This window comes from Bubalus bubalis, chromosome 5 (assembly GCF_019923935.1).
Source record: "Bubalus bubalis isolate 160015118507 breed Murrah chromosome 5, NDDB_SH_1, whole genome shotgun sequence".
NCBI lineage: Eukaryota > Metazoa > Chordata > Mammalia > Artiodactyla > Bovidae > Bubalus > Bubalus bubalis.
Window position 1 is genome coordinate 90079349 of NC_059161.1, and position 27441 is coordinate 90106789.

Genomic DNA, 27441 nt, shown 5'->3' on the forward strand with positions numbered 1-27441 from the left:
TCATAAATGTTATTTTCTAAATTTTACTTATGAAACCCCTTATTGTAATTTTGTTTATTAAATATGATGCTGCTTCTTCTTACAGCAAGTTGGAATTGACAGAGGTGATATACCAGATCTTTCGCAGGTAAGTATTGTAGTGTCAGTCTCTGTCTGCTGTGTTCTACTAGGTCTGAAGTGTACAAAGATGAATAATATGAAGCTCTTGCTGTCAAGATCAGTGTAATTTTTCTTGATTTTTAATGTTTTGATATATTGCTGCTGATTGTTCTAACATTATAACCATATAAAAGTCTACTCATTTCTTCTTGGTGGAGCCAGCCAGTACTCTGCTCTTCTTTTAGTTTATTCCCTTTTAGTCTCTGTTTCTCATCATCATTACCATACCCCCCCTCCCCCAAAAAAAGTAAGAACTGAACTTAGAGAATGGTGTTTTAAAAACAGAATCTTCACTGTACTATTGGTAGAGAATTATCTTACACAAGATTTGTTTTTCCAGTTTTAAACCTTCCACTTTGGCTCTTTGACTCAGGTAGATAGATTCAGTTCAGTTCAGTCTCTCAGTTGTGTCCGACTCTTTGCGACCCCATGAATTGCAGCAACGCAAGGCCTCCCTGTCCATCACCAACTCCCAGAGTTTACCCAAATGCATGTCCATCTAGTCGGTGATGCCATCCAGCCATCTCATCCTCTGTTGTCCCCTTCTCCTCCTGCCCTCAATCCCTCCCAGCATCAGGGTCTTTTCCAATGAGTCAACTCTTTGCATGAGGTGGCCAGAGTATTGGAGTTTCAGCTTCGGCATCAGTCCTTCCAGTGAACACCCAGGACTGATCTCCAGTCCAGGATGGACTGGTTGGATCTCCTTGCAGTCCAAGGGACTCTCAATAGTCTTTTCCAACACCACAGTTCAAAAGCATCAGTATAAACCTCAAAACATTGCTCTTAAGTTTGAGTCCTGGCTGTAGCACCAGCTGGCCCTGTGATCTGGGGAAGTTACTCTCTGTGCTTCAGTTTCATTATTTCCAAAATGTAGATATTACAATACCCACCTGCCTCAGTGGGGAGGATTAAGAGTTAATACCTAAAAAACATTTAGCGCATTGAGCAGTCAGTGTTAGCTACTATAATATTATTTTTTATTATCATTATCTTAAAAAAATTTTAGGAAGGAAACTTTAAACCTGCAGTTTTTTATGGCCTTTTCTGGTGTTTGTTTATTGAGTATTAAGAATGAAAGGACCTGGCATAAACTACCCTTATGTATCAACTCTCTCCTCAGTAGTTATCTCTTTTACCTTATTTTCAGTCATTCTGGGATTCTTTTAAATACTTTGCTTGTTAATGATTCTTACTGTTTTTCTCTGTACTCACTTGTTCTGATTCATCTCTTTGATCTCCAGGCTAAGGGTATATACTAGATCTAGTTATGAATTGTATGCAAATAAAAATTTTTGTATATGCCCACATGAAATAATTGACCTGATTAAGATTGAGCACATTATTGCTATAGGCTAAGTGTGATAAGAGGCATTGTTTGAACAGTATAAGCTGATTTGACAGTTTCAGATGGAAAGGGAGTTCGGGTGAGAATGGATACATGTATATAATATTGCTGAGTCCCTTTGCCATCCACCTGAAACTATCACAGCATTGTTAATGGGCTATATGCCAATATAAATAAAAAATTTTAAAACAAATAAATTTAAAAGTAAAAAGATCAGCCTCAGGCCATACTATCATATGTGTCTGTACTGTAGTATGCATGGTATTATACTTTAGAAAAGATGGTAGTTATACACGAGTGGAGATTTTTAAAAAGTGGAAATAATTGGGCTGCTGATTTGTTGGGGTTGAGGGATTACACATGTGTCCTCAGATCAACACAGAAGTCCATGTTTCCTACCATGTCTGTCTTGTGCTAAGGGCTTGATATAGAGAGAGAAAATACAGGAAGAAGGAAGTTGTTCAGGTCATAGTTGACAGAGAAATTAGCTAGCACTGTCTCTTCCAACTGCTTTTGGATACCTGTAATTCAGAAACTTTATATCAAATCCTAAAGAATATTTGGTGTAAGTGAATGCCACTGATGTATTTGCTTCACGTAGCTCACTGAAAAGGTTTCCTTTTGAAAATAAGTAATTAACTGTTCATATTCAGTTGAGATTTGACACATAGACTGAGGGTTTCAAGCTAGTCTTTAAAAAAAAATTGAGGTAAATATCTGTTTGAATGAGGATTGATAACCGTAAGCACTCGTATAATCAACACACCATTTAAGATGTAAATTTTTTGCATCAGCCTCTGTCCCCCTCTAGTCACCCCTAATCCGCTCCACACAAATCACTATTTTGAATTCTAATAGAGTAATTTTTATCAGTTTTTGAATTTAACATAAATGGAATCATGTGACTATTTTTATGTGGCTTCTTTTGCTCATCATCATGTTTTGAGAGCTGTCTATATGTTAGATATACCATAATTAATTCTTTTTAATTGCTGAATAGTATTCCATCATGTGAATTTACCACAGTTTTGCCTCTTTTCTAAATTGGAAAATTTGGAAATTTTTGGATTATTTACAGTTTTTTAACTGTTGTAAATAAAGCTGGAGCTTCCCTGGTGTCTCAGCAGTAAAGAATCCACCTGCAGTGCAGGAGATACAAGAGACTTGGGTTTGTTTCCTGGATTGGGAAGATCCTCTGGAGAAGGAAAATGGCAACCCACTCCAGTATTCTTGCCTGGGAAATCCCATGGACAGAGGAGCCTGGCAGGATATAGTCCATTGGGTCGCAAAAGTCAGACACAACTTAGCTACTAAACCATCAAATAAAGCTGCTTACAAGTCTTTTCTTGTGGAGATACGCTTATCTCTTAAATAAACAGTTAGAAATGAAATTGGGTAATAAAGGTAGGTGTATATTTAGCTTTCTTTAAAAAACAAATCCATGTCTTTTTTCAAGGTAGACGTGTTCCCACCAGCATTGTATGACAGTTATATTTGCTCTGTATCCTCAGCATTTGATGTTGTTAGTCTGTGTAACCATCTAGTGAGTAAGAAGTTGAATCTCACTATGATTTTTTTGTTTACTTGATGTTAATTTTCAGTTTCATTTGTCAGTTTCAAAACAGTGTTTGGACACTTTGAGTTACTCAGTATTTATTGGAGCTCACTCAACAATATATCCAGCTTTTAGGATTGTTTTTATTTAAAATTTAAATAAGTTAAATATTAAAAAATTGCGGGATCATCTTAATGTCTTATGTTCACATAGACTTAGTTTTTATAGCTTTGATTGTTTGTTAATACTCTTACCAGATGATGCTTATGTAATAAAAATAATAGTGTCATTCTTAGATAGCTAAAATGCCGCTGTTAATTCATTCATGGGGAATATACCTATTTTTATTTCTTGTATTAGATGATTCTTGATTTATTTTGAGTAATGGTGTGATTACCATGAAAGTCTTAATATTTGTACAATTTTAGGCCCCCAGTAGTCTTCTTGATGCTTTGGAACAACATTTAGCTTCCTTGGAAGGAAAGAAAATCAAAGATTCTACAGCTGCAAGCAGGTACATTATTATTCTTTGTGGGGCAAAGAGAGGTAGTGCTGTTTCTGAGAAAGTAGTAGATGAGTCTAGCTGAAGTTACAAGTTATTTAATTTTTCTTTATCTTGATTTCACCATTTATAAGTCAAGTTTATTAATAGTATCAACCTCAGAGAGTTGCTCTTAAAGATGAATACAGTAAGTTTTTGTGGCACTTTCTGTTTTCAGTAAATGTCAGCATTTGGTAAGATGATGACAGTAACTGTGGTTTAGAATGATGTTCATAATGTTTGTATTTCTCTTAGAGATGAAATGCATGGGTTCATATGGTATATTTTAATTATAAGGCTCTTTTTACAAATTTGATTGACCCTCACAAATAACCCTGTGAAGTATGCAGTAGTAATTCAGGGACTCAGAACTAGGATGTCCAACATAAGATTTCACCATCTTTCTCTAATGCCAGTTCTTGGGGGTGATTGGTGACATATTTTTATCATTCTGTTAGACTTTTAGCTGATTTCCAAGACTAAGACCAATGAACCTGGCAAATCATAACTAATATAGATCATCTCATTGACCTTGTAATGTTGTTATTGTATTGGTTAGTAGAAGAAAAACTTTTGTATAAATTATGATTAGAACTTTCCTTCTTTTTGATGTGATTTTCTAATAGGTTTTTAGAAATACAAGGCCCAATTATTTGAGAAGGTAATGGCAAAACATAGCCAAGTAGCTTCAGATATACCGATTTACCTTGTGTGTTTTTTTAGTCTCTTAATATTTTCAAATCTCTTTAGAACAGTATTACTCTTCCTTTGTCTTCAGAGTTTTATCTTTATATTGGCTTATTTATAAAATTGATTTTTATATAAAACTTAAATAATTTTTCTACTTGTTTACTTAGAGTAGAAATTAATGGTGTTTGGTGTGTGATAAAAGGAAAATTAATAGCAGTCACTGAGGAGTAGTTTCAGGTTAGAATTCTTTACCACACATGTTTACTTTGCCTAGAATTAACATGTGGAAATTAAATGTTGGGGTTTATGATCTTGGTAAGTTTTTGATCTAAGGGAAAGGAGATGGCTTGCTGTGAATCCACCAGTGAGGAATGAGGAATTACATATGCATGTGCAAATATAGTACGTTTGAAAAGAAAATTCCAGCTTGGCAAAAGGGTAGCAGATAGAAAGGAGGTGCCAAATGGACTGGTGACTGGGATGACATTAGTCTTCCTTTGAGAGAAAATGTGGGTCCTCTGGGAATGATATCTTTGGGGGATGTTATAAGGGAAGCATATCTACATATGCATTATTTATTGCTGGTTCTTGTATTTTCGTGTTCTGTAGTAGTACTGCCAAAACCCAGGTTGTAAATTAGTGGAAGGTCACTTCTTAATGAGAAATTCACTATGTTTTACCTGTCAGGGTTTTCCCTGAGGTATGTGAACTCTTTTCCAGTGCATTGGATCCCTCCCTTGGGCTTGGAAGAGGCAGTGTCCTTCACCTTTGTTGTGAATCCTTTCCAAATCCTTTCCAAAGTCTAACATTTAGTTAAAAATATTAATAATAAATGAATGTGTGTGTAAATCAGCTAATTTCTTAATAATCCTTTAGATGAGTGGGTAGAATATTTCTTCTGAAGTACTGATGTTGACTCCATAGGTTTAGTTCATAATTGTAGTATCTATCCATGGCTAGCCTGCTAAACCATTTTGTAACCAGGATGTAATGTGAAATGTTTGGCCAAAAACTGAATTACTTTTGTCTGATTATCCTAGGGCAACAACACTTTCCAACGCAGTCTCTTCCCTGGCAAGCACTGGCCTGTCTCTTACCAAAGTGGATGAAAGGGAAAAGCAGGCAGCATTAGAGGAAGAACAGGCTCGTTTAAAAGCTTTAAAGGTAGGTGTATGCATTCTCTTAAATTATTTGGAAAAGCAAGTATAAGTGCTCATAAAGTAATTGGGACTTCCATACAGACTAACAGTATTTAATAAATATTTGTACAAACGAGATGAAATTTAGTAGTCTTAATTTTTCATCCTGACATTGAACAATTGACAATACAGAGAATACCTTTCTGCTATCAAAACAAAATTAGAGAATACTTTCTTTCAAAGGCCTTACAAATCAGTCTCATTTCTAGGTTCCTTATGGTAGTGCCGTTTCTCAACAGGAGCAGCGCCTAAAAGAACTTGCAAAGAAACCTCATACCTCTTTAACAACTGCAGCCTCTCCTGTGTCCACCTCAGCAGGGAGTGTAATGACTGCACCAGCCATTGACATATTTTCTACCCCTAGTTCTTCTAACAGGTAGGTGGAATGGTTAACGCTTACCTTTGAATGCCTAGGTTTAAAGATTTATATCAATTGTGCAGAGCTTTTCAGGTTTAATTTGATACCAGATTTTCATAATCATGAATTCACACAAAGAAGGTAGTAGTAAACGGTGGTAGTGAATAATAGCTAAATACAAAGTGATAAGAGTTTATATTTTGAATATTTAAAAAATGGAAGATGGCTAAATGATAAATTTATACCAGTTAGAGAGTGGTGGTTTTTCTCTTGGCAAATGTTTCATTGTAAAAAAATTAAAATGAACTATTATACAGATTTGTGAAGCTTCTAATGGTTCAAGACCTTGTGTATGACTCTTGGATATGTATGTATGATATGTAATTTCAGAATATCCTTTCATTAGATACTTATAAAGTTTTTCACTTCTAGTCCCTTAGGTAACTTGAAACACAGTAAGAGTTAGTTGCCAGATTTCTGTGGTATTGAACCCTATCAACCCAACTTCAGTAATCCTGTTGCCTAGTTTAAGCTACTTAACAATAGAAATATTTTAATTCCAGACAAATTAAAATAATTGGCTTTTTAAAAATCCCTCCTGTGTTTTACCTTAAAGTGATTTAGAGTATAAGAATCCTGGTTTGTTTATTTCTTATATCTCTCTTTTTTTTTAAATCTCAGTTTCCAGACAAGATAATGTACAGATCATGCTTCTCAGTCTTAGCCAACATCGGAATCACAGATTTATGAGCCCCACCTCTAGAGTGTCTGGTTCAGTAGCTGTAGGGTAAAGACCAAGAATTTTCATCTCTGTCAGGGTCATAGGATCACTAATATAGGGTTTAACATGGTGCTTGTTGTTCATTTGCTGTCATATCCGACTCTTTGCAGCCACATGAGCTATAGTATCCCAGGCTTCCCTTTCCTTTGCTATCACCTGAAATTTGTTCAGACTCATGTCCATTGAGTCAGCGATGCCATCCAACCATCTCATCCTCTGTTGTCCTCTTCTCTTCCTACCCTCAGTCTTTCCCAACATCAGGGTCTTTTCCAGTGCTCAGGCTGTTCGCATCAGATGGACAAAGTATTGGGAGTTTCAGCATCAGTCCTTTCAATGAATATTAGGGGTTGATTTTCTTTAGTTGGGATTGACTGGTTTAATCCCATGGACACAGTGCTTATTGCATGGTAAATGCCACATGGAGAGTGATGCTTGCTTGTTTTTCTTTGATTTTGTTGTTGCTGTTTTAGCTTATTAACTTATCCTTAAACGATGTTCCCTTCAACTTACCTACTCCTGTCACAGTTCAGTGTAACTTAACTCAACTGCTGCCTGCTCCCAAAAGTCTTAGTAGATGTTGTATTTCGTTATGTGTTTTTCTTTCTTTCAGTTTTGTCTTTTTGTTTGTTTTGATTTTTGTATAATACTCTCCTTAATCCCCAATAACATCAAACCCATTAAGTGTTAAGTTTTTGTCTTAGGGATCTTAGAAGCCTGTCTAAGCAGGGTAAGAGGATGCTGGTAAATAGAAAAGAATGTTAAATATCTGAGGATAAAACAAATCATTTGATAAAGATCTAATATTTTTCTTTCACTTAATACATTCAACATTTTCACCTTTTTAGTAGTAATTAAGGGCAAATTTTCTTTTCAAACATACTATATTTGCACATGCATATGTAATTCCTCATTCCTCACTGGTGGATTCACAGCAAGCCATCTCCTTTCCCTTAGATCAAAAACTTACCAAGATCATAAACCCCAACATGTAATTTCCATATGTTACAACCTATTACGTAACACTTACTGCATAGTCTGTATTTTTCTCCAAAGCACTAAATACATTTGTATTTTTATCTACTTATAACACTATGTTTTACATCTAAAAGGTACATCTTCAAAACTTTTTATTTTTGAATAAGTGTAAGTAAAAAATAAACTATGCTAAAGTACAAATAATGCCTCAATTCTTAGAAATTGGAATCTTATTTGAGTTGTTTCTTAATCACGTAAAAGTCTCATGGTAAGATATATATAAGTTGTATTGTGTAATGGGGTGGCTCTGTTACAAGTTTATATCATATATGCATGTTTAATTTTTTCCCTGATTACTGATATGCTTGATATTTGAAGCAATAGAGGTAATGTTAATAGGGTATTTTATTTTGTGGGTGTTTTGGTATTGAAAATGTAATTGGAGTCCTTTAAATATTAAAAAACACATTTCTTTAGAAAAACTAATTTGTCATGTATTTCATAATTTAGAATTATATTGTTTAGGTTCTAGGTTCTTTTCAATAAAGAGACTAGTTTTTTCCTGGGCAAGACCTTGATTCTTTCCAAAATGGCTATTATTACTTGAATCCTCTCTAAACTTGATACGGTACTTGAATCATTTTCTAGGTCTCCTTTGAAATATGCTGTTATATGAGGGACGTGCAACTCTTATCTTGCTGAAACTCTTCTCCCTTTTGAGATTTATTTTATTGGGACTTTTTTCTCACTTTAAAAAAATGTTTTTATTTACTGGAATGGGTGAGAGGAGTGACGAATACAACAAAGTCTAATAAATAAATCATATTTTCAAAATATCTTTCTAGCACATCAAAGCTACCAAATGATCTGCTTGATTTGCAGCAGCCAACTTTTCACCCACCTGTACTTTCAATGTCAACTGCTTCTCAGGTAGCAAGTACATGGGGAGGTAAGCATGAATGAATCTACTTTGTATGTTGTATAGGCATCTCCCTTCCCCATTTTGTGGGGTTTACTTGCTTTCACTTGACACATGAGAACTTGAAAAATATTAATATGACAGTGAAGTTATTTTGCCCCTTGAAGACATTTTCATTTATTAATAAATACAATTTTGGAATATGTGTTCAGTTAAATTACGAAATGAGATTTAATGCAAATGAAGAAGGACCAAATATGTTTAAGTGTGAAATAATTCTTCCCATGTTGAATTTCTGTTCTGTTACCGAGAAATACATAATGGGTATTTTACTTTTGGTATAGAAAAAAAATTTACTTGCAGAGGGGAAAACTCATCTAATGAAGTTCTAATTAAGTTCAGGTAGTATTATCAGGCAGTGCACTGTCTTCTGTAGAGGAATGTCATGACAAACTTCTGCTAATTATATTTAAAATGTTCATTTAATTCAGATTTTGGTATTCAAAGAATTTTCCCCTAGTACCAACAGGAAAGTTTGCTGCCCTTGAGTAGTTCTTCGACCTTAAGGTGAACATATTATGTTCATGACCCGGCATTTTTGAAGAGTGAGCCACGTTAGTTTTTAAGTTAGACATTTAGTATGTTTTCAAATCATTTCCTTTGTTTGGTTTTGGTACTTCTGTTTGTATTTATATAAATATTATTTTACAAACACTCAAAAAATTTTATGAGAGGGGAAGATATTCTGAGAAAGGACATTGTCTAGAAAACTGTTAGAGAATGGCAAACTACCTTAAACTTTGTGCTGGCTCACATGTAAAGTCTAACGAGTGGCTTACCTCTCAGAGCAGGGATTCATTGTTCTAGTGGGGTTTTATGATATATTAGACTTTTTTCCTTTCTTTTAATAATTTGAGTTAATAACTTTTTTGGGTTTTTTAATAGTTATTTCTTAAGACCCAATTTTATATAATGGAACATAAACTATGTGAAGGGAGGAGCTCTAAAATATGTTGAGTGATATGTCCCCGATGGAGTAAACATTTCTTGGTATAAAACAGGTACTTTGTAAATGTTTTTTGAGTCAGTAGATGTTTTCCTTTTAGGAGGCAGATTATTTCTGGTTCAGGACAGGACAGGGAAAAGGAATAGTAAAACACTAAAATACTAAGTTTTTAGATGAATTTTGTGAGCTATCACTTTATTTTAAAAACTAATTGAGCTAAATCTTAAGATCTGGGAGTAATTTCTAAAAGGAGTAAGCTAGTTCAAAGTCATTGAGTTTTTTAGAATTATTTAAATGATCTGTAGATAGCATATTAGGGTTAAGAGAAAGGAATTTCTTAATAGCCTAATGATAATTCCAGTTTTAGGATTTTTAATCTGGCAAAATTTGCATGCTTATTTCCTTCTTATTGTGAAGTGCCTATTAATAGGATTAACATGACCATTCAAGCAGTTTTAGTTTGCTTACCTTTAAAAAAACAAACTATAGGTTTTCTAAAATTAAGGCTGAAAAGTTGTATTACTGGAGAGATGAAAAATTTTACAGAAGACTTAGTGAGAACTAATGTAATATTTTAGTGAAACTGAACTGGGTGTTAGTTTTATCTGGATACCATATACAGTTGTAGTGTTTGGAATCGTTGAGCTCACATATGAAAGCAGATAGACTGTTACTGTGGGAGAATAATTTTAAGTAATTTCAGTATGTAAACATTGTTTTATAATCTGTTAGAAGAAATATCTGATAGCAGTTTGTGAATAGAATGTTGGAGTACATTTAATTATGTTTTACTTTTCTGTTTTAGGTTATTTTGGTTTATGTACTATTTTTGTCAAAATTTCCCCCATATTTTAACATTAGGCTTGCTATCTAAATGTGGCACTGTAAAAAATTGTTTTGAAAAAAAAGTATTATCAGGTATAAGGTATAGTTGGGAGCAGAAGCAGTAGCAATTGACTACTGTTTTTCCAAAAGCTTACAGTTATATATGAGGAAAGCATGGTGATCTTACTATAAGCCCCTCAATTTAAGAAAAATGGAACTTTGTCTTGTATTTGGCTTCTGAGTTGGTAATAACTTCAAAGTTTTGACTTATACATAGATAGCCAAAGAGTATTTTAAGCCAAGAACTCTTAATACTTACTCATTGTGTTGTCATATCCATAACATTCAGATTAAGATATTTTCCTTTGTTTTTAAAATTAAAGTTACTAAGATAATAAGTCCTTTATATAAAGCTTTGATCATAACAGTAAATTCCAGAAGGTACTTTTTGAAGTTAACCATTTACCTGAACATTTGAAATATGTAGCATTTTGTATCATGCTTTTATAGCATGTGACAAAACAAAGATTAGATTTTTTTGATAATTCTAAAATATTATTTAATGCTTTTATTGCTCTCATTTGCTGAAAATGAATGTCAGCAACAGATTTGTTATTTAATTTAGTTCTTATCATAAGCACCACAGAAATGATGTGTGTTTCCAATCACAGCTAGGTTAGTGATAAACAGAGTTAAGAGGAAGTAAGATTTGCCTGTTTATATGAAAGGTATGTAAGTAAGATTGTACCTAAAAATGAACATTGAAGAGAACACAAGCTCGCTTGTTTCTTTCATTCCATTATTAACGAGCCTTTGATTTTTCAAGAAATGGTCTGGAGTCGAACACGCAATTGCTATTGAATACTAATAGCTGAGATTTCAGTTTTTACCACCTTAAAAACTGAGTTACAGCAGATCTAGAGATACACATTATTTTCAGCTTAGTACACTGTTGTATATTTTAAGCAAGATTTCAAAATTTATTTCAGGCAAAAAAGAATGACCCATTCTTAAGTTTAATTTATTTCTTTCTCATTTTTAATGAGTGAAAACACTCATTAAAAATACATTATGAAAACACTCAATTTTCTTTGTGCAAATGTAGATATCAGATATTTATCTCAAAACTAAAAAAATGACTGGTACTGTTTTAATCTTTATTTTAACTTTTTGGATTATTTTTCTACATAAAATTAAACATTCAAGTGAATAATGATAAAAAATAATAGAAAAAAGTATTTAATTAAAATATACAGAATTTTAGAGTTGCCAGGCTGATAAAGTTTAAGTTGGAATAACTGGAATATTATTACTATTTTTTTTATCTTTAATGAATTTGAATTAATTTTTGTGGTATAATTAAATCTAAATGATGTTAATCTACTATACCATAGTAGAAGTGTTTTGTCAAGGTAGATTAAAAGCTGGTTTTTCTTATTGTGTGATTGATCTAAATATACAAATGCACTTACATTTTTCTGCATACTCTTTAGGATGTTTCATATAATAGGAAATGATTGATATTAAGTGCTTAGGTAAAAAGTATCAGTCAACAGAGTAGCAGATAACTAGTAACTTTTTCCAAACATGTCTTTTCTCAAAAACCTAATGAATCTGTTGTAGAAATGTGCATACTCTTTTTGAATGACTTCTCTCATGGTTGCTTCTGCAGGGATAACTAGAGAGAGTTTTTGTGTTACTTACTTGTCCAACAAAGTATAATGTACTTTTAAAGCACCATGCCACTATCAGATATTTCAGAGTAGTATTAATACTTTGAACCGAACTGATCAACTCTAAACTTAATGCAGCTCCTTTCTTATACAAGAAGGAGTTAGAGTGGTCATCATCGCATTTGTATTTTAGTACAAAAAGTGAATCTTATTTCTGACTCTTTTCTACTTTTGTTTCTGAATTATTTTTTCTGATTCTTTCCCCCATTTTTCCATTTATTGAGGAGTTGGAGGGATGGGAAAGATGTTTATGATCATTTGAGTTAGAATAGTGTATCAGTGAGTTTTGGTATGTTTGTAAGACTCAATACAGTGACCTCAATTTTATTTTGATGTTTTTCTTTTTGAAGTTACAGTTGGAGCATTTGCAGAACACTAGCTTTCAGTTTATTGACTTTAAGGATAAAGTGTGCCTGTATTGTAATGCAGAAGCTGTTTCTTTGGCCATTGCCTCCTTATTGTTCTGCCTTACAGCCTTAGAGTAGATTAATAGTGCTGAATACTGTATTCTTAAGTTAGGACCACAAACCAGAATACACAAAAATAGGCTACTGGTTGGAGTACAGGAGTACCTTTCATTTTTAGTTGTGCTAGATAAAATTATGAGAGTTTATTTTTGCTGCTCTTTATTTTTGCTTCTCCCCATACTTAAGGAATGATGAATGGCTTTCAGTCATTACAATGTTGGCTATCTTGAATGAGGAATAGATACAGTAAATATGTGGTTCTAAAATAACTTCAATTGTAGCACTTGATGATAGTATGTATTTGATACATTCTAGTAGGAAATAGTACATTTGTTATTCCTACCAAATCGTTTAGGCTTTAAAATCTACAGCCAGGCCTTCAAAGCTAATCCCAGTCTACTACATGGCCAGTCTTTTGTCTCTGTTCTTAATTTTTCCAAAATTTCTTTTTCCATCGTTAGACATTTGCTTCATCTTTATTATTTTGTTTCCTACATCTGAAGCTGTACAACAGTTATATGGACATGTTAGAAACTCCTAATCCCTTTTGGCTTTTTGAAATAACTACTTATTCCATATTCATATCAGTTATTTATATCAATTATTTACGTATGCATAGCTATGCCACCAGTGCCAATACACTCCCATCTTGGGTGGGGAACACGGTTCAGGTTAGATGGCTCATTTATAGAAACATTTTGTTGTTATTCTCTTTTTTAACTACCTGAAGGTTGTCTTTCTGATGTTGTAGAGCAGATCCATCCTTAGTTTGCTGCTGTTGTTATGGACACAAAAGTATTTTTTTCTGAGGGTTCATTTTAAAATATGTTAAATGCATTTCTTCCATCTTGGTGATTAGATTTGATCATTTGCATTTGGATTAATAATGATAATAGCTACTACTTTTCACTTTGCCTCTTTTGACTAATTACAATACTAATTAATTTACTTCCTTTCTTCATTTTGCTGTAATGCACTTGGACTGCACAGATCCTTTCTCTGCTACTGTAGATGCTGTTGATGATGCCATTCCAAGCTTAAATCCTTTCCTCACAAAAAGTAGTGGTGATGTTCACCTTCCTATTTCTTCAGATGTATCCACTTTTACTACTAGGACACCTACTCATGAAATGTTTGTTGGTAAAGTACCATTTAACCTTTCTTTCCAATTAATGTTTATACTGCCTAAGTATTTTTTAACGTATCCATTATTTTTAAAGCACTGCAATAATTACTTTGGATTTTAATAACAAACTTTAAAATAAACTAGCAGTAGTGTAGTGAGGTTTTTTTTTACACCAGTATCCCTGATTTTATTTGATGCAAGTTTTTAGGACGGAAAATTTCCTTTGAAATTGAATTTTGTTTTGTTCTCTGTCATATTGTAGCATCACATGCTACATCCTGTTTATAGTTCAGAGAGTTGGTTATTAGAGTTGGATGAAGAGTGACATCTCCTGAACTTACTTACATGTTTATGTGTGCTTACATTTTTCCCTTTCTGTTTGAGAGAGAGGGTGGTTATCACCCTTAGTAGCTTTCTTAATCTTTTTCCCCCTTTTTAATTTCAAAATAATGGTATGATTTTATATTGTCTAAAACCTGTACATACCCTCTGTCTAATCTTAAGGGTCTCACTTCATTGTTAGCCTGGAGGTAAATGAAAAATAGGAAATGAAAAGCAACTTGACTGAATAGCTTTAATTGTGATATAAAAATCTATTAAAAAAAGCAAAATTTCATACCAAAGTTATACTAGGAGGAGTAAGTTTTTAAATATATAAATGTTTTTGAATCCTGCTAAAATGATGCTAAACCCCCTTAAAAGATGATGAAAGTGCTTTTATTCAATTCATAGATACAGCGAAAGGTGACACAAATTTAAATCTTTGATTGAAGCAGCATGCATAAAGTCATCTGTGTACCCTAGATAGAGCAGGTGGCCACATTCTGAATACTTAGCTATATCTGAGAGAGAAGAAGAGAAAGTGACTGGAAAGCAGTAGTTGGAGATTTGAGAAAGTTTCAAGGCAGGTGCTCTAATTACATAATTAGTCTAATAGTTCTAAAGGGTAATATTTGGTGGCTGTAATTCCTTTATTATATTATAATACATTTAAAAATTAGATTAAAAGCAGTTGAAACTAAATTATACATTTTGTTACTCTTAGAAATATGTCAGATGGTGTACCTTTTTGCTTGGTAATAAGGGGTAACAAGAGTTATCTTTGGAGTGTTCTGTCAATAGTCTTTTACAGGTTGTATCTTTTCTTCATATTTACTGAATATCCATGGTATGTATTTAGTAAATATAACTGTATCTTTTTAAGTCTGTTCCCTTAGTTTGAGAATATGAAGCAGATATGACTTTGATTTGGGCTGTATATTTCCATCTTTTAAGTCAGAGCAGTGCATGGGCTTCAAGATGTCACATCTGTGTCCCCTGAAGACACAGGGGACTTAACTTACTGTTAAATACTTTTTCTTTGTATTGTTACAGAGTATTGTTAAATACTCTTTCTTTCTAAAACTTATTGTTACATACTTTTATGAAAGTACAGAAGGGGAAATTAAAAACCACTGCTATCAACCAATTAGGCATTAATCTAGAGTAGGGGTCAGCAAACTTTCTCTTAAAAGATTGTTAGGTTGTAAATATTTTTGGCTTGTGAGCCACACAGTCTTTTTCACAGCTACTGAACCTTGACATAGCATGAAAACAGCCATAGGCAAGACACAAACACATAAGCTTGGCTGTGTTGCAATAAAACTTTATTTACAAAGACAAGGAGCTATAGTTGATCCCTGTCATAGAAGAGGCCTTTTAGTAAGTCTTTCAGTGCAAGTTGAAAGTTCCTAAGAAGTACAGTTGTGTAATAAAAATCCTAGTAGTTTCTTACTCAGTAGTAAGAGCATGAAAGGACCACCCAAGGTTTGTCATTGCTTACACTGCATCATCTAACTAGCCACATGTCATCCTTTAAGGCTTGATTTATTAAAATTAAGTGTTAAATACAATTAAAATTTTTCTTTCTCACTTGTACTAGCCACAGTTCCACTCTTCAGTGGCACAGTGGCTACCATAATGTACCGTATTCACATATCTGCATAGTGTGCAGATTTATAAAGCATTTCTGTTACTAGAAAGCTCTGTTGGATCATGCTGCTCTAGAATAGTGATCAGGAAACTTAGTGTAAAGAGCCAGGTAATAAATACTGTAGGCTTTTATATGATGCGTAAAATCTGTGAGTCATCATCTCTTCTTTTTTTTTTAAACCCTTTCAACATGTAAAAACCATTTTTAGCTCTCATGCCATATAAATAGGCCACAGGCTGTAGTTTGCCAGCTCCTGCTCTATAGAGTTAAGCATGACCAGGAAAAATCAGAGAGTTAGATATGTAGATACCTTCCAGATCTTTCAGAGGAGGACCTTGATTTGATATAGTTCTCAGTGTAGTTTGTAGCTTGCTCTCATTAAAGCCCTAGGGATACTGGGATGTATAAGTCAGGTGAGTGGATCATGGTCCCAGCCGTGCCATGTTTGTGACTTTGTCAAGGCCTCCTTCCTCATCTGCAGAAGAAGACATTAGAAGACATGTTAGTATTGGTTAACAAGCCAGCTGGTTCATGTTTTTTCATCTAAGGATATGCAGTGTTGGTTGTTTTTTAAAATTTGTTGTGAATATTATTTATATATATGTTTTAAATATAGTACTCATAATGGAGCCTTAAGTTAAGTGCTTATTTTTAGTAAGTTGTAAATTAAAGAACACCAAAGGCTTGGACTCCTCTGTTTTCTCTTTTGTTTTTGTTCCTGTTTTTGCTTTTAATTACTTCATTCCACTCTTAGCTGTTCCTCCTCACTTTCTCACTTTTCTCTCTTTTTCCTATCCTTTCTTTTCCTCCCTTATATGCCTTGTCAGATACTTTTTGTGGCACTCAAGCTTATCGTAATACTACCTTTATGTGCCATGAGCCTTCTACTGTAGCTGGTTTATTTGGAGGTAGGTAACAATAATCTCTAAAATTTATTAGTTTGTTTATGCAAGAGGTATTTCTTTTTGTTGTTTTCCTTAAAATGAGTTGGTAAGAAAAAAAAAAAACTTGGTTTAATAAATAGTAGAGTTATTTTCTCAAAAAAGTGTGAGGCCTATTTATTACCGAACTACCACCAAAATCTATTAACAATCTAATTTTTCTCAGGGGTGTTTGGAATACCTTTCTGTCCCCAACACTTGTTCATCTTGTACCTTTCAGTCAGCTTATTATTTTCCTCTTGAGATTGTTCCTACAGTGCAGTATTAATAAGTGTTGATCTGTGAAGTGGCCAGTGATAGACTTTACACTGGGTTTTGTGAAATGAAAGAGTTAGGCAATTCAGTTTTCATCAAGTTAACCTTAACGTGGCGAGCCTATTCATCTTTTGCAGGGAATCCCTAAATCTTCTCTTTTGAAATGGTGATATTTTATAACTTTGCTTTAAGTCAGTTTTAAAAATTAAAGGTTGACAATCTAATCAGCTATTATAATTTATTAAGAATTTCCCTTTTACTTTTTTCCTCTGCTAGTAGAAGCTGTTGAAATTTGAGGTACTAGCTCTGGATTACTTTGTATCTTTTCAGCTCTTTTATACTTTTAGGCAGTAACATCATAATTTCACAGATTGGTGCCCCTAGGGACCTCAGGAGACGGCTCCTCTCTTTACAGAAAGTTATGAAGTTGTTTTTGTATTATTATGAAGGATAGGCTTATCTCTGATACCAACAAAATTCTAGAAAGAATTTGGGCAGGTTATCAGAGGCAAATAGAAATTTGATATACTGTCCTAGTTACAAATTATTGTTCCCTTTGTTTTCTTATTAAGTGATACCATAGCTCAGACATTGTTTCCAGGATTTAAAGAACACTGTAAGCTTCTTACACTGTAATGGTTTAGCATGGGGATGTAATTATAAAGCACGATAGATTTTTGTCTTTCTTGAGTAGATATATCTGTTCCTTTTGTAAGGAGCTTTGAGAAGAACTGGCAAGCCTGTGGTATATTCTAAAACAGTTTGTATACTTCAGAGAACTGTTAAATCAGTATATGTAATTATATTTTGATAATGTTGTATTCTCATTGTATGGTCAGTGTCTTTGAGTTAAGAGTATTTTACGGGCTAAATGACTATGGCAAAAGATCAAACTTGTACATTTAAAAATCTTTGCCTCTGCAGAATATTGACACTCTGATGTAAAATGCTACTTTTACAGTAGTATCATTGATGTATACCAGCTTGTGTGAGTCACTGTTAATAAAAAGTCCTTTCTGGCTTCTCTGACTTTGAGGACCTTCTTGAACTTCTCAACAAATCTTGTCCTAGTTTTTCTTTAAGATCAGTCTTTTTAGTACAGCGTTATTATACTTCCTTATATCCTGGTCATGTGCATTAAGAGTTCAGTGTGAGATTCTTACAGACTGAAATTGCCTTTAGCAGAAAGATAGGACAGGAAGAAAGGGTCTTTGTTTACAGCTCAAAAGTTTAATTTCTCTCTAATATAGTTATTAATCTTCTAATACCAGATATTTAAAACTTTTTAACATTATGAATTTATAAAATTTAGAGATGGAAGAGAATTCCTTCCACAAGGAAGGAATTTATTATTGCCATTTATTCCAGCCTTCCACAAGTGAAAGAATCCCTTCTTTGTGATCCTTGCTAGGCTGTTCTCTACTTGAATATATACTCAGTGATTGAAAACTCCTCAAGTCATGTGACAGCCATAATAGGTCTAGATGATTTTGGTTCTTCTAGTTGGCCTGTAGAAATTCAGAACCTCACTTCACAAAAATAAAACTTCACACAATTGAAAATCTTGTATTTACCTCAGCATTACCTGGTTTCTCTATAAACTGGATGTCTTGGCTGAATGCCACTGGCATCAGTGTCACATTGACAGAAGAGAATAAATTTTCCCTTTCTGTTCTTGTGTTTCAGTGTAGTTAAACCAGTATATTTGATGACACATGTGGCGGCCCCCTATGGAAGTAGTTAAGTTGAACTTAGAAGATGGTTGAAAATAGTTCTTTTTTTTTTTAATATTCAAAAAACACCTGGACACAAGGGGTTCATAAGGATTAGTGGGTTATAACTTTTAAGAATCCTGTTACTTCACAAATGAACTTAAACCGTATAGCTTTTGATTAACCATCAAAGGAAGGGAGGCGAGAAATATGGAAGGTGAGTAGGTAGAGGGAGAAAGACTTTTTGGGATACTAAGTTATTTTTTTCTTAAACACCACAGAATTCTTATTTTATTCCCAGATGATCCTTTAAATTTTGGTTTCGTACAAGATCCTAGAATTTTAGATGTGTTTGGTTTTTTAAAGATCATTAGCATAAAAATTTAAAGTAAAAAATAAGCAAAAATGTTATTTTGTAATGAAACAAACTAGTAATTCAACTTTACTTTTTTATTTTCTTAGTGGGGTGATTTTGTTCTGGAAAATGTAATCACTACAAGGAGATGTGGTAGTCTAGGGAACATTTTGCTTGAAGGGTTGGCTTTGTTTTTTTGTTGTGGGAATTTAGGGCTTTTTCCATTCTATTTTCTTCATTATTAGATATTTATAAATGTAGAGTTACTAAAGACTGAGCTTCTTCCATTTTGGTTTCTCTTAGGGTTCACTCCTTCTCCAGTTGCACAGCCACATCCTTCAGCTGGCCTTAATGTTGACTTTGAATCTGTGTTTGGAAATAAATCTACCAACATTACTGTAGATTCTGGGGGTAAGAAAAAATTACTTTATTACCTTTACTCTAGTGTTCTAGTTTAGAGTCTGTGTAAGCACAGATAATGGTACTTTTACCATGTGTAAATAGATGGAGTTAGGATAGCCAAAGAAGTGGGTCCTCTTCCCTCAACGACTGGAAGAAAATTTCAAGCAACTATTAGCCTTTATTCTTTTCTTAGTGGCAGTTTTGAATCTGGGAAGATTCTGTTTCTCCCAGAGCTGTTAAGAGAGAGAAAAAAGAGGTTTTCCTTAGATTAGAGTTCTCAATTACTAGTGACTATGTGTAGAATGCTCTGTTTTTTACTCACTATAATTTTTACTTTTACTGAAATAAAATTGGCTTTTTTGAAAACTAGGAAAGTATTACCTGTGGTACCTTGACGTATGGAAATAGTCTGTATAGTAAACGGCTGGAATAATTAAATATCAGAGCTATGGGTGCAGGGGCTTTTTTTTTTTTTTTTTTAATCATTTTGTAGTGTGGTTGTTCATTTGTCTTAAGACAGCTTTATAGACCTATAGAGCTAGGTTTCCATTTAGTATCTTGTTAATTTGAAGTTTGTAAAAATTGAATTCCTATAAAGTTGACACTAAATTATGTTCTTAATCGTAGAGTGGTAAGTGTAGTAATTAAATTCAGACCATTTAAACATTGAGATACTCTTAATTTCATAATATACAGTTATTAATAGTTATCATACGTGTTTATACAAAAGTAAGAAGCAAGCTTATAAAGAGTATTACGGACTAGAAATTCATTTTTTTCTGTGCACTGGTAGGTTTACAATGATTTTTGATGTATTTAACTTTTTCCTCTTGAGTTTGTCTTACTGGGAGGAAGGATAAAGGATATAGAAACCAGTTCATATTTTCTAAGCCCCCATTTTTGGTGACTTTCTTTTTCAAATTCTCTAGTATTCCTAGGTTATGCTGTTGAGTCGTTGGGTGGCTTGGTTGATTGGATTTGTTTTACCTTTTACCCTTCAGGAGAGAACCTTAAGGGATTTTATTTTTAAGCAATGTCCTAATTTACTACATGATTCTGTACAATTAGAGTGTAGTTTAGCTATTTCTTAGGTATAATTTAGGCTGTTTTTAGACAGAAAAAAAGAGATAAGCTAGTGGTTCATTTTCACTTGATTCTAATATACTCTTTTACGTATACCTTACATTCTTCACTTTAAAGAGTATAAAAAGGTCTATAAAATACAGTTCTTAAAAGAAACGTTTTTTCAGAGATGTATTTTTTACTTGTATTTCTTCAAGTGTGAGTGAGTCTTCAGAAGACTTCGTCAGCTGAGGGGGAGGATTAATTCCATCCTTCTCATCCCAGTTTTGGAATACGAGTAGTTTACTTGAATGCTTCTTTCTTCATTTCCTTTAACTTTAATGTAATTTTGTTATGACGTAAGACAAATGAATTCTGCCAAAGTACATACAGCCTCCTCAATCGATTTACTTTGAAATGGTGGATTTCTCCTTTTTCACTTAAGGGCATTTATTGGTGCCCATTTTCTTAGAGGATTTTTCCATTAAACAAACAAGGAGAAAAGGCAGAGACCTCCTTTAGAAAGCTGTAGCTCTATAAAGTTCCTTACAAAATCCTATTTCATCTGTTTGTAACTTTAAGGCTTTGATGAACTAGGTGGACTTCTCAAACCAACAGTGGCCTCTCAGAACCAGAGTCTTCCCGTTGCCAAACTCCCACCTAACAAGTTAGTATCTGATGACTTGGATTCATCCTTAGCCAACCTCGTGGGCAGTAAGTATTTTTTGAATTCTTGAGTCTTCTTTACAATAAGTTGTTTTATAAAAATGAGTCTAGTTTTTAAATGCTTTCTTTTTCTTGTGTCCTAGATCTTGGCATTGGAAATGGAACCACTAAGAAGTGAGTGTTAAATTTGCATTTTTTTTCCCATGTGCCATCTAGAGGTTGGTTTGGCTTTTATCTCAAGAAAGTGTGTGTATAAGTGTCATCTGCATCTTAAATGCTCTGTTCAATCTAAATTTATAGTAAAGAAACTTCTTAATTACAAACATTTATATCTCACTTGTGTTTATTTAAAGTGATGTAAATTGGAGTCAGCCAGGTGAAAAGAAGCTCACTGGAGGATCTAACTGGCAACCAAAGGTTGCACCAACAACTGCGTGGAATGCTGCGACAATGGTGAGTTGGAAAATCTCATGATATACTAATATGAATAATTTAGGTGAATATGTACTGTGAAAATGTGTTTAAAGCAGTGATAAAGCGTAAGTGCAAAGATCGTTACAAAATTTAAGAAATAAAAGTAATTTTTATTCCTTTCATTCAGCTTCTAAAGGAAGCTGGGTTGACACTATTTGCCAGGTACATTTTTGTAGCTAACGTTTACTTAAGGGTTATTTTGTGCCAGGCATCAATTCTAACATAATAACGTGGTTTTGTTTTATATAATCCTCAAATTAACCTTATATGGTAGTAACTATTATTATCCCATTTTACAGATAAGGAAATGGAAACATAGGATTATTAAGTAATGAGCCCAAATAAAAGAGATGGGGTGGGTTTTTAGAACTCAGGCAGCGTTACCTCAGAGGCTATGTTCTTAATCATTATTCTCTATTGCTGGTTTCAAATCTGTTATTTATTTGTCTGACACTGAATCGGTTGCTAATTTCACACACACAGTGTTTCCCCTAAAAATGGCTCGGTGTTCACTAATTCAGTGTTCTGGTGACTTTAAGAACCTTCAGTTCAGTTCAGTCACTCAGTCATGTCCAACTCTTTGCGACCCCACAGACTGCAGCATGCCAGGCCTCCCTGTCCATTGCCAACTCCTGGAGTTTACTCAAATTCATGTCCATTGAGTCGGTGATGCCATCCAATCATCTCATCCTCTGTTGTCCCCTTCTCCTCCCTTCAGTCTTTCCCAGCATCGGGGTCTTTTGAACCTTAAGTGCAGCAAATAAGGAGAATCAGCTATAAAAATTAGATGACAGTATTAACAAAAACCAAGCAAGTATAGCTTCAGCTGTGTATGTATACACACTCACACATCTCACATAGATTATAATCTTAAATCCTAAATAAATTTATTCTAGTAGATGGTATAGTCTTTTATTTTACAAAAGAGAAAAGGAGATTCAGAGGTGTTAAGTTGACCAACCCGCTAATTGGTACCTAAGTTGAAACTCCAGACCTGCCCACCTGGCCCCAGAGCCAGAGCGTCTTCCCTAGTTCTCCATCCTCTGGTTATTTCTTGTCAGAACTGGATGTATCTGGTGACAAATTCTTCACTGCTTTGCACATGTATATGAAAGACTTCAAAAGCTTCATAAGTATTGATTTGGGGATTACAAATAAATTTTAGTTTGTAGCAAATTTGCAAATATAGAATCTATGAATAATGAAAATTAATTGTACGATAATTAATGTCCATGAGATTCTCCAGGCAAGAATCCTAGAGAGGGTCGCCATTTCCTTCTCCAGGGGATCTTCCCAACCCAAAGATCAAACCTGGGTCTCCTGCATTGCAGGCAGATTCTTCACTGTCAGCCTCCAGGGAGGACCAATGAGTTAGAATCTAATACTAAAGAAGTTCTAATGGTTTTAATTACCGTAAGGTATGGTTGTCCCTGAGTAGTTTGTGGCTGTCACTACCCTTGGTCAGCTACTGTTTTATCAATCCAATATGTCTTCCTGGGTCAGAGAAAACCAGTTTCTTTTTTGTAGAAAAATTTGAAACATGCTTTCTTGCAAACTTGGGCTAACAAGCAGCATTTTGATTATGCAAGCTGCACATTGTGTCCTTCCTGTTGTTAAGAGACCCCCATACCCTTGTTATAGCCACTTTTGTTACTAAATCTCTTCCAGAGCATCCTGCTGTTTTGCTGTTTTCCTTGGGTTAATTGTAAAAATTAAATATACGGCTGAGCTAAAAATAGTGTGCAATTAAAGTTTTCCATGACATTATCTAGAGAGTTTTATTAATCTCAGTCTTCATTAGTGGAAATTTATACTAAAATTTAGCTACCTTTTAAAATCAGTACTTTTTCTCTGGGCTTCCCTGATGGCTCAGCAGTAAGAATCTACCTGCCAATGCAGGGGATAACGGGTTTGATCCCTGGGTCAGGAACATTTCCCTGGAGAAGGAAATGGCAACCCACTTCTGCCTGGGAAATCCCATGGACAGAGAAACCTTATGGGCTCTAAAGAGTTGGACATGACTTAGTGACTAAACAACAACTTTTTTCCTGGTAGTGGTCACTACCATCACCAATAATAAAACCTTACATTTTAAATAGTTTACATTTTACACACACACACACACACACACACACACACACACACTATCCTGACTCTATAATTAGTGCACTCTTGGTAGCAGCTGTTGTCCCAACTGTAGGGGTAAAGTGATTTTTTTTTTTCCCCTCAAGTGGAAAGCAGCTCAGAAGCAGATTTAAATTGAAATCCATCCCTTCTGACTCTGAATCCAGTGTTTTTCCCACTGTAACACACCTGTAGGTGTGAATCATACATTGATATAACATATGAACCATGATATAAATCCGCATGCTGATACGAAAATACAATGACTATTTTCTTATTTTGTATTAAATTAGTACTAATCTATATGAAATAGTAGAAATTTGCAAATAGCACTTGACCTTAGATTGACTGTTAGAATGTAATAGGCATCTAACCATCTAGAATGTTGATAAGAAACCATATCTATGGTGCTGTGTTGTATATGGTAAGGTGTGTCATCTCTTGAGGACTTGGTTAAAATATTTGTATGTATGTATTCCATAGAGGTTCTTTTTAATGACTAACATTTAGGGCTGGTGATGTGAGTCACTACCTAGATAAACTGCTGCTTATGACATTTCTTTACATTTCTAACCTTTTTATTAATCTTTAAACACTGTCAAGGTTTTTAAACTTTAAAAAATTTAAAACAAATTTATTGATATTTTATTAAAATATATAATGATGTTACACTATCAACTCTTTTAACTGCTTGCTTTTTTTTTCTGTGATATTCATTATACAGTGCATTCCCGGTTTATGGTATGCACTGAACTTTACACTGTTTGTACTACTGATAGGTTTTATATTTTAATGACACTTGTAATTCTACGTAAGTAAGGTGATGATGCCAAAGACTAAATTTCCCTTGTCAACCTTGATAGTGTTTTGGTATAGATGTTCTTCCATTAGATACTGGAAATACAGGGAATTCTAGGTAGTTAATGAATGTACATGTGAACTAAAATGCTCTCTATGTATTTTCTGTTGTGTAAGTACTTGTTCTAATCCAGTGTTATTGCATTATGTAATTGTTCTCCCTGGGAAAAACAGAATGGCATGCATTTTCCACAATACGTAAGTGACCAAAAACTAGCCTTTTTTGCAATAAATTGGCATGCTATTAACCACTGCTGTAGCAGAATCTCATAACCTTCCAGCTATTACTTGTTTTCACATTCAAATTTTCAATGTGCCAAAAATTCTTCCTAGCATCTACTGATCTCATGGGTTTGTTGTAGAATTGATTCTGATGATGGTAGCATGGGAAATATAAATTTTTTTTCTTGCTTAATATTCTGCCATTTGCTGCCAGATGGCTGGGCATCTGTGTTTGTATCTGTGCTTCCACTATGCACTTGATGACTTATGAATGAAGGGAAATGGTGATTGTGGTAATGTTGAAAATAACAATTGCATGAAATCTTACAGGCTTCTGCTGTACTTGGCAGTTTGTCTACTGCTCTTGCAGCTCTTGGTCTTTAAGTAGGGAGAGACCAATAAGTTCTACATGCTCACTCAAATACTAAACTTTTAACTATTCACTTTAGTTATGCTTTATTTAACTTCTCCATGTGTATGTTCAAATTGCCATATAATTTATTTTTTATGTTTTAGCAGTGTTATTGGTCTTTCACCTGTATTCATCTTAAGTTTTTATTAAAAGATAACACATAGGGGAATGTTGTTAAGACAGCAAATATATCTAAAATGATTCTTGCTGAGGTCGTATATTTCAAAGCATGAATTGAAGTAGGAAGAGGAAGGACCTTAAAAATCTTAGTGATAGAGCATTCTTTTAGACATTTAAGCATAAACAGACTTGAAAATGTATTACTCCTCTGAATTGGTGCTTTGCAGAACATATTTTAAATAATTTACAGAATAAATTAGAATATTAATATGCATACTCTACATATAAACTTGAGTCATATACTCCATAGTGGTTTGAAATCTTTGGGCTTATTTGAAAGAAGTGAATGAGGTCCTTAGAAACTAGTCTTTTGGAAGATCAGGTTGTTCACTGATTTGAAATCTTTAAGTTTTGTCTTTGCTGCAGAAGTGAAGCACCTAGGAACATTCACTCTGCTGCTTTTTCTGGGCAGACATCTTTATGGGAGAGACAGACGTTACATTGCAGGATTTGAGTGTTTCTAAAAATCTGAATATTTTTAATGCTGTAAAAGCACATTGAAATCTTAGATCACTGTTGCATCTAAGTTTAAATGGTATTTTTTCTTTCTAATCTGCTTTTCTGCTAATTTCAAGACACCTTTTGTCATTGAGCTTGACACAGTTATTAACGAACACAAATATCACCTTTAATCACAGCTGTCTTAGCAATTCTTTTTAGCTATTAATTACCTGGACTCCATTGACATATGTGAGTTACACTTGCTTGTTTGTTTTTTCTCTCACCATGTCAGGCCCCCCCTGTAATGGCCTATCCTGCTACTACACCAACAGGCATGATAGGATATGGAATCGTAAGTATTTTTCCAAACACAGCTTTTCGAAAATCGATTGACTTGCATTTAACATGTATTTATTTCCAAACTTAACTGAAAAAAGAGTTCGTGCCACATATACCCTTAGTAACTAGCACAGAACCTTGCACCACAGCATAGGTTTCATAAGTATTTCTAGAACAGTTATTGTACAACAAATATCATTTATTAATGTTAACTGTATTACTCGGCTTATTTTTCCTCTCATAAGTTCTGTTAGGCATCTATGCTTCGTTGTGAACTCATTTAAACATTAATGTTAACTCCAAGTCTCTGTTGCTTTGACCTTATATTAATACCAGTGAGGTCTTATAACCTTAATACTACTATAGTGGATGTGGGGAGTTGATGTTTCTTGCATTGTGTAGGGGGTAAATTTAGTTTAGTAAAGGCCAGAGAAATTTTCCTATGACATGATTGGTATAGTACAGAAACAGTGTTTAAACTTTTAAGCTGCCCACAACCCACATTATAAACTGCTCTTACTCTCCCAGCTCTCTTAATATGCAGACTCAAATAAAAATGAAGGTGTGGTAGCTTCAGCCCACTACACATTCTGGGAAACTGTTGCTGGTGGGAGGCAGTGTTCATCCATTGGTATTGCTGTTGTGGCTACTTCTTTATTTATGTCTTAGTGAAAGTAGCTCTTTCCCTGCATATGAAAAAGTTTCATAAAAGCTTTTGGATTAGTAGTCATTACATAAAAAGGGTATCTACACAGAAAACTCATAAAGTGAATCACTGAAAATAGGAGTCATCTTAAAAAGTTAAATAGAACTTGCAGAAAGATAAGATTTTAGAATATTGCATTTTAACCAAAATAATGTGATGGTGTGTGTACTCTGTTCTGTCACTTATGTTAATTTTATATCGTGGAGTGGTAATTTCTAAAGAGATGGTTGTTTGAGATTTATTTTCAATTACTTAAGAATGAACTAACCTCTGTGTCTGTAATTTAAGCCTCTTCTTGGTTTTCTTTAAAAATGTGTTAAGATAAAATGAAAGAATGTTGAAGGCAAACTTCTTCAAAGAATCAACTATTTTCCCTTGTACTTACTTGCATTATGGTATAAGAACTGGATTTGATGAACAAAGGCAATTTACTTTGAAATGTCTTAGCCATTTTATAGTTTTAAGTTTCCCTATGTCTAAAGATGGCAAATTTGGAAATTTTTTTTGGTCTAAATTATTTTGTCTGTTTATTGTAGTTTGAATTTTGCAATTCATATAGAAAAAGTTGAGTTTTTTGGTAAACGTTAAAAAATAAGCACAAGAAAGATTTTCCATACAAAAAAAATTCTCTTAAAATTTTT

The 27441-nt window shown here is 33.8% G+C and overlaps 1 protein-coding gene across 17 annotated transcripts in view; it reads left to right on the forward strand.

Annotated features, from left to right (window-relative positions):
* The window catches only part of PICALM (phosphatidylinositol binding clathrin assembly protein), a 105885-nt gene that overhangs the window by 62178 nt on the left and 16266 nt on the right, over positions 1-27441 (forward strand). For 2 of the 17 annotated variants that reach the window (XM_025286195.2, XM_025286199.2), the window contains exons 8-20: positions 86-127; positions 3488-3573; positions 5331-5454; positions 5699-5865; positions 8449-8552; positions 13544-13693; positions 16479-16559; positions 19218-19325; positions 20961-21092; positions 21188-21218; positions 21398-21497; positions 24675-24698; positions 26048-26107. In XM_025286195.2, coding sequence (XP_025141980.1) covers positions 86-127; positions 3488-3573; positions 5331-5454; positions 5699-5865; positions 8449-8552; positions 13544-13693; positions 16479-16559; positions 19218-19325; positions 20961-21092; positions 21188-21218; positions 21398-21497; positions 24675-24698; positions 26048-26107 — 1209 coding nt within the window. The remainder of the gene's footprint in view (positions 1-85; positions 128-3487; positions 3574-5330; positions 5455-5698; positions 5866-8448; positions 8553-13543; positions 13694-16478; positions 16560-19217; positions 19326-20960; positions 21093-21187; positions 21219-21397; positions 21498-24674; positions 24699-26047; positions 26108-27441) is intronic. The other 15 variants (XM_025286196.2, XM_025286198.2, XM_025286197.2 and 12 more) reach the window with 15 other exon arrangements.